General features: G+C 38.8%; 1 protein-coding gene across 1 annotated transcript in view; it reads left to right on the forward strand.

Annotated features, from left to right (window-relative positions):
• Tmc1 (transmembrane channel like 1) overlaps positions 1 to 12,294 on the forward strand; it is a 128,000-nt gene that overhangs the window by 114,464 nt on the left and 1,242 nt on the right. The window contains exons 17-20 of the mRNA XM_042699367.1: positions 2,595 to 2,834; positions 6,939 to 7,064; positions 11,534 to 11,612; positions 11,714 to 11,765. Coding sequence (XP_042555301.1) covers positions 2,595 to 2,834; positions 6,939 to 7,064; positions 11,534 to 11,612; positions 11,714 to 11,765 — 497 coding nt within the window. The remainder of the gene's footprint in view (positions 1 to 2,594; positions 2,835 to 6,938; positions 7,065 to 11,533; positions 11,613 to 11,713; positions 11,766 to 12,294) is intronic.

A 12,294-nucleotide genomic window follows, 5' to 3' on the forward strand; every position in this document is an offset into this window, starting at 1 on the left:
TCTTCAAGATTCAGACATTAATATACCAGGACCTATTTTTCTAGGTTATTGCTCTTTAGTCATTTGATTATAATGTCAATGTGATATTTATTTTAAAATTCATTACCAATATATGCACATAATATGTGTACAAGTATTTGCTTATAGACAATGCCCATTTGTGTTCAGGTCTAAGGCGGCTTTAGGAATGTCTAGATTTGGAATGACATGCAAAATTTTGTCTCAGATTCAATCAGGTTGCACAGAAATGAAACTCAGCCTTCAGCTCTTACTGTCTTACGGAAAGAACATGTCCAGTGCAGGTTAGAAGACAGCTCACCTTTGCTTTAAAGACATAAACGTATGAGCTGGGATTTGTCTACAACCTTGTTGGTCACAATAGAAGAGGGAGAAAAGAACAGAACCCACTCATGGCTTACAAAGTTTCCATCAAAAAAGCATGAGACAGTTAGCTCCTATTCCTATTTTAGTGGCCCAAGCAAGCCGCAAAGTCCATGTGAGCTTGGTCATCTTCATGTATTATCTCTCAGGAATTAGAATTTGGGACAGAAATTAGGACTTTGCAATTCTGACCCACCAGCTGGTACTATCACCACTTTATCCTTTGTTTGAGTTCCAAGTCCTGTCTTAGTGTTTCGTAGCAAAAGTAAATGGGGTTGTCAGTAGTTGTTTTAAACTCTACCTTTCTGTTAAAAATAACTTTTAATAACATTTTGGTCAATTCAGTATGTTAAATATCATTAAAGAACTGTTCTCTAACTCTTACTGACAAAATAGCCCAAATTGTGGCAAGATTTTATTATTTTTTTAATTGCTGAGATACTCAGCAATTAATTGCTAGCTACTCAGGAGGCTGAGGTCTGAGGATCATGGTTTGAGTCCAGTCTAGGCAGGAATGTACTTAATTAACTACCAAAGAGCCAGAAGGGAGGCTTTGGCTCAAGTGTTAGAGCACTAGCTTTGAGAAGAAAAGCAAACAAACAAAAATAAAGCACCCTGAGTTCAAGCTCCAGCACAGGCATGCACATATACACAATTGCGCGTGCGCACTACACCCCCCCCCCACACACATACACACAAATTATCTTTAGTTGTATGAAGTGGCTTCAATTCAACATAACAATTTGTGAGTATAATGCATCGTGATCAGTGTCACCTCTGCCAGCGTCCTCCCAAGTTTTTAAAGAAATGAGTTAACTTTGGGTTGGCCTGACTCATTAATAGCAGGAGCTAATTTCCACATCCAAATAAAAATTACTTCTGTATATACCAAATTTAAACTGAATACTGACTTGTTCAGTATGTATAAAATGTTAAACCTAACCAAAAATGCTGAAGGCTTTATTACAGATAGGACAGTTGAAAAGTGAAGGCTTAGTCTACTTATAAAATAATACGTATGTATCTTGTTTTTGTTTTTGCACTAATCAATTGCAATCATATTGCATTATAGAACTAATAGATTTTCCAATCTAAGAAAATGGAAATTTATTTTATTGATATAATCAACTAACTCACCAAGTAAAAGTGACCTTGCTTAAGTAATTTCTGTTTAAAAATGGCATTTAATAATAGTTTTTAAAAGCAGATATCCAACCTTGGCACTGGTGCTCACACCTATAATCCTAGCATCTCAGAAGGCTGAGATTTTGGAGGGCTGATGAATAGGCCGATAAAGCCACAAGACTCTGGTTCCAATTAACTAGTAAATTGTATTCATAAACTGTCATGTTGAATTGTACAACTACTTAATGATAATAAGAGAATTTTTTAACAATAGAATGAAGACCTCACTTAAAAATTAGCAGTTAAGAGGTTTAAGTAGTCAAGCACCAGCCATAGGCAAATCTAGTGAGGAACTGGCAAAAACACTTTAAAAAATTAGATGCACAAAGCAGTGGATTTCCAGGACAAGTCACATAAGAAAGTAGGAAGATAATCTACATGCAAATGGATGCATAGAATCTGATCTTGAAAACACACAAAGCTAACTATGAATTATCAAGAAAATATCATTTATTTATAATACATATATCCATACAAATGTATCTTTCCACTCAACTCTAAAATGCTATAGTTGGTTTAATGAGAAAAAGACTGGTATCAGAAAAACAAAAATGCATTTAAATGTTTTCTTATTCAACAAGCCAAAATTATTTACCCATGACAAAAACGATTGATCTAAATGTGCAGTTTATTTGAATAAAATGAATGACGTTCAGGGTCATTTTTTAGATATGTTAATGACATGAGTATTAGGGGAAATTAGGTTCATTTTAGGAAAGGCATGAAGAAATGAAAACAATTGTAGCATACTGTTTACTTTTATATTCTTATGTTTGCTAATGATATGTGGAATCAGTTCAGAGCATAATTTCTATTAAAGAATGGTGCTTACATTACCTATCATAAAGTGGGAAATATGTGTAGAAGATGGAAATTGACTGGTTAGATTTACTTATCAGTAAGTTTGTGTTTCAATACGGAAATACAGCTTCTCCCTTTGTAACAAGGCAGCATGAAATAAACAGATGCTTTCTGTCTTTGGTATGTGGTGAGATTGAACGCTAAGCAAATCTCTGTTTTCTTTCTAGGATGGGCTCCTTCTTTGCTCCTAGCCTCCCGGGCATCAATATCCTCCGGCTCCACACGTCCATGTACTTCCAGTGTTGGGCAGTGATGTGTTGCAACGTTCCTGAAGCCAGGGTCTTCAAAGCGTCCAGATCAAATAATTTCTACCTGGGCATGCTGCTGCTCATCCTCTTCCTGTCCACCATGCCTGTCCTCTACATGATCGTGTCTCTCCCGCCATCTTTTGATTGTGGCCCTTTCAGGTCTCTTGTCTTTAAGTTCTTTGTTCTCTGAGCCATCATGCTCATTTGGAGGAGGAAGTGGGGATGGCCACCTATCCCACACAGCAGACTAGTTTCTTTTTTTCTTTTTAAACAATGACATTTTTGATTGGTAGAAATGAGACTGAGTAGTCAAGATTATGCAATGAGAGGCACAGGAAGAGTCTTCGGGAGTGTCCATCCATTTTCTCATGTATAATAAAAGGGGGAATGGTTTATGCTGTTCTAGGCACTGCCCGAGTGAAACACAGTTGGTGAGTCTGAGTTGTTTCCACAGTAAGGGATAGCTAGCTATGCGGGAGGTTTGATCACATGATCTAGAGGTGTGAGGCTTCTGAGGCTTATCATCATATCCACCGGTAGCCAGCTATTCTTTAATGCATCTCTGCAGGGGTCAGGCATCACCTTTAAAACAGAGATTGTTCAAACAAAGGAAGGAGAAACATTATTAACTACTACTAAGTATAAAGAGGATCATACTATTTGTGATCCCAAATGTTTTATGTTAGTAAGTACTTATGCTCCTCAGTTTGTCTCCCCAATATGAATGAAGTCAGCAATGAAGGGTCAAGAAGGCTCTTTGATCCACATTAAAGTTTACCTTGCAGACTGCAGAGTCCCTGGGGTCTGCAGAGTAGGACTACTTTTCCCAGAGAAACTTAAAAGTGGATCGACCACAAGTCTGCCTGAGAATGCATATGGAATTCCCAGCCAGCATTCACACAGCTTGAAGGGAATGAGACCTTGAAGTCCATGTGAATAATAAACATGATGCTGGGCCACATTGTGTTTACCCCTCCTGCTGTCAGGCCCCAGTGGTCAAATTAAAGTCAAAGGTTCATTGGCCATATACTTGACATTAAAGGCATTTTGTGCTCTAATGATAGTGTAAGTTACTACTTTCCTGGTAAAAGAAAGAAAATGTGTAGCCAGAAGATAGCTGGATTTCTGTGAGGATCAGGAAATCGTGTGTGTGTGTGTGTGTGTGTGTGTGTGTGTGTGTGTGTGTGTGTGTGTGTGTGTGTGTGTGTGTGTGTGTGTGTGTGTGTGTGTGTGTGTGTTTTCAAATGGACTGATTTCAATCATGCAGACAGTGACATCTGGAGACTAAAGGTGAAATTACAGTCTCGAAGGAGACATTTTGATAAATCTACATACAAAGTTCAGGAGATGTGTTATTATTCAACGTCACAATTTTAAAATACGTTCAGGTTTTTAATTGATAGGCGATCCTTTTCAGAAAAGCCTGGCAAAAAGCCTTAGGTGTTGAAGGATAGCTCATCATGAAAATACAGAGGTGAGTGGTTGTACAAGTGTATTTAGATTTTCCATCCCACTGGGTTAGACAAGGACTGCACAAGTTTAGTTGCTTTTCTGTTTTTCTAACCTAGACGATTTGTTTTATTTTTGAATATTTTTATTATCTTTAAGTAGTTGTACAAAGAAGCTGGCATTCACCAAAGCAGTTTACAAATCTAGTACATCCCGAGCAATGTCGCCTCTTTCCACATTCTCCCCCACCTTTGCCAAACCCACGCCTGCCCTCACTTTTCTTAGTTTTAGGGTGTGTCTTGAATGTTGTGTTGGTTATGTATATAATGTGCCTTGATCTGGGTCATGATTTCAACATCTTCATCCCCTTTCAACCTACACTTTCCCTTTTATTTCTCAATTCTGTGGTATATACTAATTAATTCTTACAGGTTTTCAAGTTCTCCATGTCGCAAACTGTGAGCATACTATCTGACTTTCACCAAATTTAGGTACTCTCAGTACATGGCTCTCTATTTTGAGATTAAGGAAATTTAATTTTTTTTTGGGGGGGGGATCTCTGGGAAGGAGCATGTCTATTCTACTTAGTCATTTTCTTTCATATTCTTGAAAAAAGGCAATGTTTCTTTGTCTGCGCAAGAGTTTGAAAAGTGTGTTCTGCTCTAGAAATGAGAAGCATGTTATTTTTGCTTTTTGTCTCTACAAAGTCTACACGGACTGATTAGTCTCAAGTGTCTGCTAAAGGTTGCCTGATCTCTTATGGGTTGGGGAGAAGATTGGTAAAGATGAATTTGAGGTAGATTAAGTTGCAGACATTTCCAGATGTGATGCGTATTGACCCTTTATGCACACAACAAATTTTCGAGAAAATTATTCCAATGACTATTAAATGGGTTTACCTCAAATAGTTGGACAACTTAAAAATTATTTCTTTGATCTCCATGTTAAGACGATTTTAATTGTTCTGTCATAGGTCTCAACACTTGATACCCTTTTCACTTTTTTTTTTTTTTTTTGTCAGTTATAGGGCTTGACTCTGGGCCTGGGCGCTGTCCCTCAGCTCTTCAGCTCAAAGCTAGCGCTCTACCACTTGAGCCACAGCGCCACTTCCCCTTCACTTTTTGTCAATAATTCTGAACAATTTCTGGTTCCCTAGGGTGTGTGTGTGTGTGTGTGTGTGCATGCGCATGTACAGACACTGATATTAGGGCTTAAACTCAAGGCCTGGGCCTACCAAGGTGGCACTCTACCAGCTGAGCCAAAGCTCCACTTCCAGGTTTTTAGCGGTTAATTGGAAATATCATTCTCATGGATTTTCCTGCCTGGGCTGCCTTTGAACTGTAATCCTCAGATCTCAGCCTCTGAGTAGCAAGGTTCATAGTTGTTAACTACCAATGCATAGAAATTCCCTTGGTTTTACACATATTGTGGCATTTCAATCCTTATATGTTTTCACCGTGTTGCAAAAATTATATATCCCAGGAAATATAGAAATTGTAGAAATGTTGTAATATTAAACTAGTATTATCCATAATATCATAAACATGAAATAACAACTCTGTATTTTGACATTTATATGTCTATTTTCCTTTTACATAGATCTTTTATAAATAACTGAGATCATGCACTAGGGACAATGAAAGTTATATGGTGTTACTACAATACTTGTTTGTTTCTCTCCAGATTTGTAATTTATGAAGAAAACAAACAAAAAAAAAATGAAGCTAAACACAAGCCCAAAGACCCGTGACTACTTAGACTCACTCTTGTGTGATGAGAGAAAATACTAATTTGATCAGTAGAAAAGAAAAAAAGAAATTCTCTGGGGCTTAGGGGTCATGTTCATTTAGCAACTGAAAATGTTTAAACATTAAAAAACAAAGGAGAACTAAGTACCATATTAAGTGTTAAACTTTTACTCTAAGTACACAGGATTGTTTGAAATACAAAAAACAAATCACTACTGAAAAATCACAACTTTTTATAGTAGGGTTAATGCATGTACACAGAAAAGTCACTTCTAATGATTATTCTGTTATAACATTACTTTATATTAAGTTAAAACATCCTGCTTTGACTTTGATAGCTTAAAGGAATTATTCTCCGATAAACTTAATAGGTCTTTGTTGGTTTTCATTTGGGGCCCTCCAGCAGAAGGAGCACTGAAGGTCAAGGGCAAATTATTCAGAAAACTGCTATCATCCTTGGTGAGGGAGGTCTGGTGGAAAACAGGATGGATGGAAACTATTGCATGGAAACAGATAGTTGATTTTATTTGTGGCTTTTCTTCCACCAGGCTATTTCTTGTGCTCATTTCCAAAACCAATTAAAAATTGAGTACTCTGTGTTCACTTCAAACAAGTATAGCTAGCTGAGGGGCAGCCTTACAAGCTCCACGTGAAATATATTTCAATTAAAACCCTTAGCAATGAAATATGGAAAAATCTAATCTGCAGTTAATTTCTTAGCAACTTGGACCATGTTGCATGATGGGAAAATACTTCTCAAATCTTATTCATATGTTGAAGGGATTAAGCTGAAATATCAGCAGATGTAGCTTCGATCAGATTCTCAACCCAAGGGTTCTGAGGCAGTTTTTGAGAAATATTTCCCATTTGTTTGCTGTAGCCAGGATTTTCCCATTTGTTTTAAATAGACACACACACACACACACACACACACACACACACACACACACACACACACACACACACACACACACACACACACACACACACACACACACACACACACACACACACACACACACACACACACCCTCTCTTTGTCACTCTTGTTTTTTTCCCCTCACAGTGGCAAAAACAGAATGTTTGAAGTCATTGGTGAGACTCTAGAGAATGACTTCCCAAGCTGGATGGCAAAAATCTTGAGACAGCTTTCCAACCCTGGACTAGTCATCGCTATCATTCTGGTGATGGTGTATGTATCTCCTCTTCTCATAGAAAGACTCTTCTGGGCTCCTTTTACCTTTCAACCTTCTCATCTCTGTCTCTCTCTTCTTTTCTCTCTCTCCTACTGTGTCTTTCTAGCTCTTTTTCCTCCTCACAGTCTCTCTCTCTTTCACTGTCTCTGTCTGTCTCTCTGTCTCTGTCTGTCTGCCTATATTACTGACTGTTGTCTGTCTGTCTGTCTGTCTGCCTGCCTGCCTGTTTCTTCCTTCCTGCAAGGGGTGTACTGTAAGATCACCAAATTCAGCACGGATTACATGGTGATGGGAGCTAAAATTCCTGAGCTGTGTGCTGATGCTATTGGATGTAATTCCCAGCCATCTGCATCTGTCTTTGCTTTCCCAGGATTATAAGATTTGTTCCCAAGTAACCAAAATAATTTTCTGTAAACAACTAAAGCAAGGGAAACACAAATGCTAAAAGCTAAATCTAATCGGCACATTGAGCTTTCCCCTGACAGCATGTCTCCCACCTCTTGTCCATAAAGCAGATGGCTGTGAATATACAGAAATAATGAGTCTCTAAGTTAATGTTCCCCTCAGGGGCCCTAAGGGTTATATTTTAGGTCGAAAGGCCTAAAGGTTCTTGAAAATAGTTCCACTGTTGTTCTTAGAGACCTGTCAATAGCTATGTGACCACGATAATGAAATCAGAAATCAGAGCGCTAGAGGGTGTGGGAATTCAAAGTGAGAAGTGATTTCCAAAGAGGAACATCGCAGGCTTTGGTTCCCATACAGCTTTCATTCATTCTAACTCTTGATCACAATAGCTAAACTTACATAAAAGCCTATTTCTTTCAATCCCCCCTCCCATCTCAAATGAGAATTCTGATGTTGCCATTGCTTCCTGTGAAGGCAGGCAATTAGTAAGCCTCTTCCAGGACAGGACATCTCAGGAACAAAGTTGATGCACAAAGCTGGGCTCGTTTACGGAAAAGCAACACAATGCTAGGCGAGGAAGGAAACGTGCAATGGTATGAAGTATAGGACTGAGGATCCAACATCCTCTGAAGATCATGAGGAGAGGAGCCTTTTCCTTCAGTTTTAAAATACATCAAGCAACTGACATACAAGAATGAAGTTGTTTTTCTTAAGCACTGAAGATAATGCTAAAGTAACGTAGGAATCAAAACAGACCCTTTTGCCAGGTGCTGGTGGCTCATGCCTGTAATCGTAGCTACTCAAGAGGCTGCCATCTGAGGATCATGGTTCAAAGCCAGCCCAGGCTAGAAAGTCCTTGAGACTCATCTCCAATTAACAACCAGAAAGATGGAAGTGGTGCTGTGGCTCAAATTGGTAGAGTGCTAGCCTTGAACAAAAAGATCCTCATGGACAGCATCCAAACCCTTAGTTCAAGCCTCACAATTGACAACAAGAGAAGGAAAGAGAAAGGAAAGGAAAGGGAAGGGAAGGAAAAGGAAAAGAAAAAGGAAAGAAAAAGAAAAAGGAAAGGAAAGGAAAGGAGAAAAGAAAGGAAAGGAAAGGAAAAGAAAGGAAGGGAAAAGAAAAGAAAGGGAAGGGAAGGAAAAGGAAAGGGAAAAGGAAACCCTTTCAGGGTGAATCCAATGTTCACTCTACACTACAACACCTTCTATGCAAGAGCTAATAACCATAAGAATAATTGAACAGTAAAATGGATTACTATTGTTTATTGCCAAACCTTGATGACGAGATATTATTAAGAATCTAGTAGCAAGTCTGTGGTGCAGATGTGTTGCAGAATGATATGCTGAATATGGCATACTCACCAGATGTTCCTTGAAGGGAAAATCTTGCTCCCCATGTCACCACACAATAGCTTATAAGAGCATACTAATAGCTGTCCTGAGACATTTGGCCGTCCAAGCCTTTCAGTAGTATAAATGAAATTGAGTTTAAACATGCAATACAAAAATCAGATTTGTTATAATATGATTAATTTGCTGAAAGCAATTTTTTTTCTTAAGCCAAGGAGCAACATTGTTCAAAGGTCACTCTCTATGGCTGGTGTAAATTTCCACAAAAACCTGAAGAGGTTGGCTTTATTAATCAGATTATAAATAGCCCATGGAAAATTTGCCCCAAATGAAGCAGCTAATAGGTGGAAATGAGACATGGCTCTTTTCACTCTTGTTTCTTATTCTTCTACTCATTTGCACCTCCAGTCAGTGTTTAGAGCAGTTACTAGGTATACTTTAGACACATGGCATGCATGTCTTTTTTTTTTTTATTTTGAAAATACTGTACAGAGGGGTTACAATTACATGGGCAAGATAATGAATACATTTCTTATCAAGCGTTGTAGCCTCCTCCTTTGTTTCCCCTTCCCATCCCTTCCCATCCTCCCCCCGCCCCCCCCCCCCAGCATGCATTTCTTAAAGGGTCAAAATAGTATGTATTTTAGACCAACAGGTGAAAATGAGGATATTATATATGAAAACTAAGGTAAACATTTAAATAAGTAAAAAATATTCTTAGGACATGGGACATAGAAAACAGTCTGGGTAAGCCCCTGGGTGACTCAGCCCTTAGCACTGTAACAAACAAGAGGGAGAAAGAGGGGCTGGGAAGGTGGCTCAGTGGTAGAGCGCTTGCCTTGCACGCTCAAGGCCCTGGGTTCGATTCCTCAGCACCACATAAGCAGAAAAAGCTGTGGGTGCTGTGGCTCAAGTGGTAGAGTGCTAGCCTTGAGCTGAAGAGCTGAGGGATAGCGCCCAGGCCCAGAGTGAAAAGAGAGAGAGAGAGAGAGAGAGAGAGAGGTGGAAAAAGAAAAAAAGGAAAGAGAACACAAAAAGGTTACAGTCTGAGATCTAGATTTGGCATCAAGGCCATAGTTTGCCAATCCTTGATAGAGACAGCCAGAGGAAAGCGGACAGCATCCCTAGTTAAATCGCGGTCTACAAAGGTTGACTTTAGCCTTGAGCTTCTAATTTAAAAGCAAAAATTCAGTTTATTACTGCTTTGATTTTATTCAAATCTGGAGGTCTCCTGGGTCTCCTAGAGTTGGCTAGGATTTCTATGACCTTTAATTAGAAAATGTTACAAACAGGTGGAGTGTTGTTCTCAGCTCTTCAGCTCAAGGCATGAGCTCTACTGCTTGACCTACAGCACCACTTCTGGTTTTCTGAGTGGTTTTATTGGAGATAAGAGTCTCACAGACTTTCCTGCCTGGGTTGGCTTTGAACCGTGATCCTCAGATCTCAGCTTCCTGAGTAGCTAGGATTATAGGCTAACAGGTTGAGTTTTACCAGTGGACTATATTAATCCTGCCTGGACATTTTTCAGGTATCTGAGTGGAATTCAGGTCAGGTTTCTGTAGTTAGCGTTGTTCTTTGGAGAAGGAAAGTGGTTTTGGAGGAATATTCATTTAAGATGCATTATAAAACAGAAAAAAGGTTAAGGATAGATAGAAAATTCAGAAATAAAAGAGACCATCACTCTAAATATCCAGGGACTTTTCTTTATAAATCTCTTTCTTTCTGTCTCTCACTTTCTCTCCCTCCCTCCTTCCCTCTTTCCCTCCCTCCCTCTCTATTCTATCTCTCTCTTTCACACACACACATATACACATTTATTGAGCACTTATTCATGCTAGACATTACCTCTGATGCTTTCATGTATGCAATTTCAGTTAGTCATGTACGAGATACACAAACCCAGTTAGACCATATCAGTAAATTTGCAGCTTGCACCAGATGGCTCATAAAGGATATTATCCAGCATGTTAGTAAGTAGGAGAAATGTGTTCAAGATACAGTTACTTGCAACAAAGAACAAAGTCAGTTACCTTCTTCAAATGTTAACTGCATTTTGTTCATGTTGCCTCAAGAGAAAAGGAACATATTTACTTTTTGCAGAATTGCTGGGCTGGCATTTACTCTTTCCAAAAATGTAAATGTCATTGACAAATCCAAAAATATACCTTTATAAAACATCTTTGGGGGAGGGAAAGGGTGAGGAGATATGAAAACAATGCAGTCTATAGAAAAAAAAAAACAAGGCTCCGCTTATGAAGATTGCAGTTTTAGTTGTCAAGACTAAAGGAGGGAATTTCAGGCAGAAAGTCGTCCCCATTTTGATTCAACATATTTTTCCAAGCTTCAGTAGGCTTTCTGTTTCCTTGGATGTCACTGTCATCAATTTAAAACATTGCTTCTCATTATAATGTACACTGATGTAAACAGACTTCCCAGAGAAAGCTGGTAGTAAGGGTCAGGGTGGAATAGTAGACAGAAGCGTGGATTTAGGAGTCTTTGGACCAACTCCAAACCTTCATCCTACCCTCTGTAATTGTGCATGTGCTTCCATATCTCCTTAGACCTCATTTTTTTAATCTACAAAATTAGATTTGGAGTAGGAAATACCTTAGTGTCCACTCCCATGATAAGGACTACGCTGTAAGTGGAAATTTAAGAAGAGCCTTGCAGACACCACCATCATTTTTATTTTGTTTTTCATGTAGCTTGGCCATCTATTATCTCAATGCAACTGCCAAGGGCCAAAAGGCAGCAAATCTGGACCTGAAGAAGAAGATGAAACTGGTAGGATACGGTGGTTGTGTTAAAATCACTGTCTTTGTTGCTGTTACACAGTTGAAAAGACCGGGAAAGCTAATTTGGTTGTGTTCTTTCTTACCATGTAGCAAGCTTTGGAGAACAAGATGAGAAACAAGAAGATGGCAGCCGCGCGAGCAGGTTGGACCTGATGGCATTGTCAGTGCTGATTTTCCTACTAACAAGTGATGCTTCCTCTTGTTTTATTCTTCACATCAGGCATTTGACAGCAAGGGGCCTTATTGTTGCTCATCAGTCATTCCACAATCCTCACTGTCTATGTCTGAACCCATCACAAAGCATCACATTCATGGAGTTGATTTCCTTTCCATGGTAGGAGAAAGAGGATGGGAAAGATAGAGAAGGAGAGGGGAAGAAAAGAAGAGAATGGGGAAGGGAATATTGAATAATGCAAATTTAATAGCACTTAAAAAATGGACCTTAAAAACTGACCAGAAATGGTAAAAACCTTCCTCTAATTTATGCAAATAGCAAATGTGATTAGTGCTCATTTGGACTGTTTTTATACATGGAAAGAAATTTTGGGAAAGTCTCCGAAGGATCCTCCTCTGATTCATCCTAATTGGTGGTAGAAAGCATTTCTAACCTGCTAACCTTTCTTTATTCAACCTCTGTCATTTTTAAATATAGTTAGCCCTGCAGCTGTAGT

Source organism: Dipodomys spectabilis, unplaced genomic scaffold, assembly GCF_019054845.1.
Source record: "Dipodomys spectabilis isolate Male_0828 unplaced genomic scaffold, ASM1905484v1 ptg000241l, whole genome shotgun sequence".
Lineage (NCBI taxonomy): Eukaryota > Metazoa > Chordata > Mammalia > Rodentia > Heteromyidae > Dipodomys > Dipodomys spectabilis.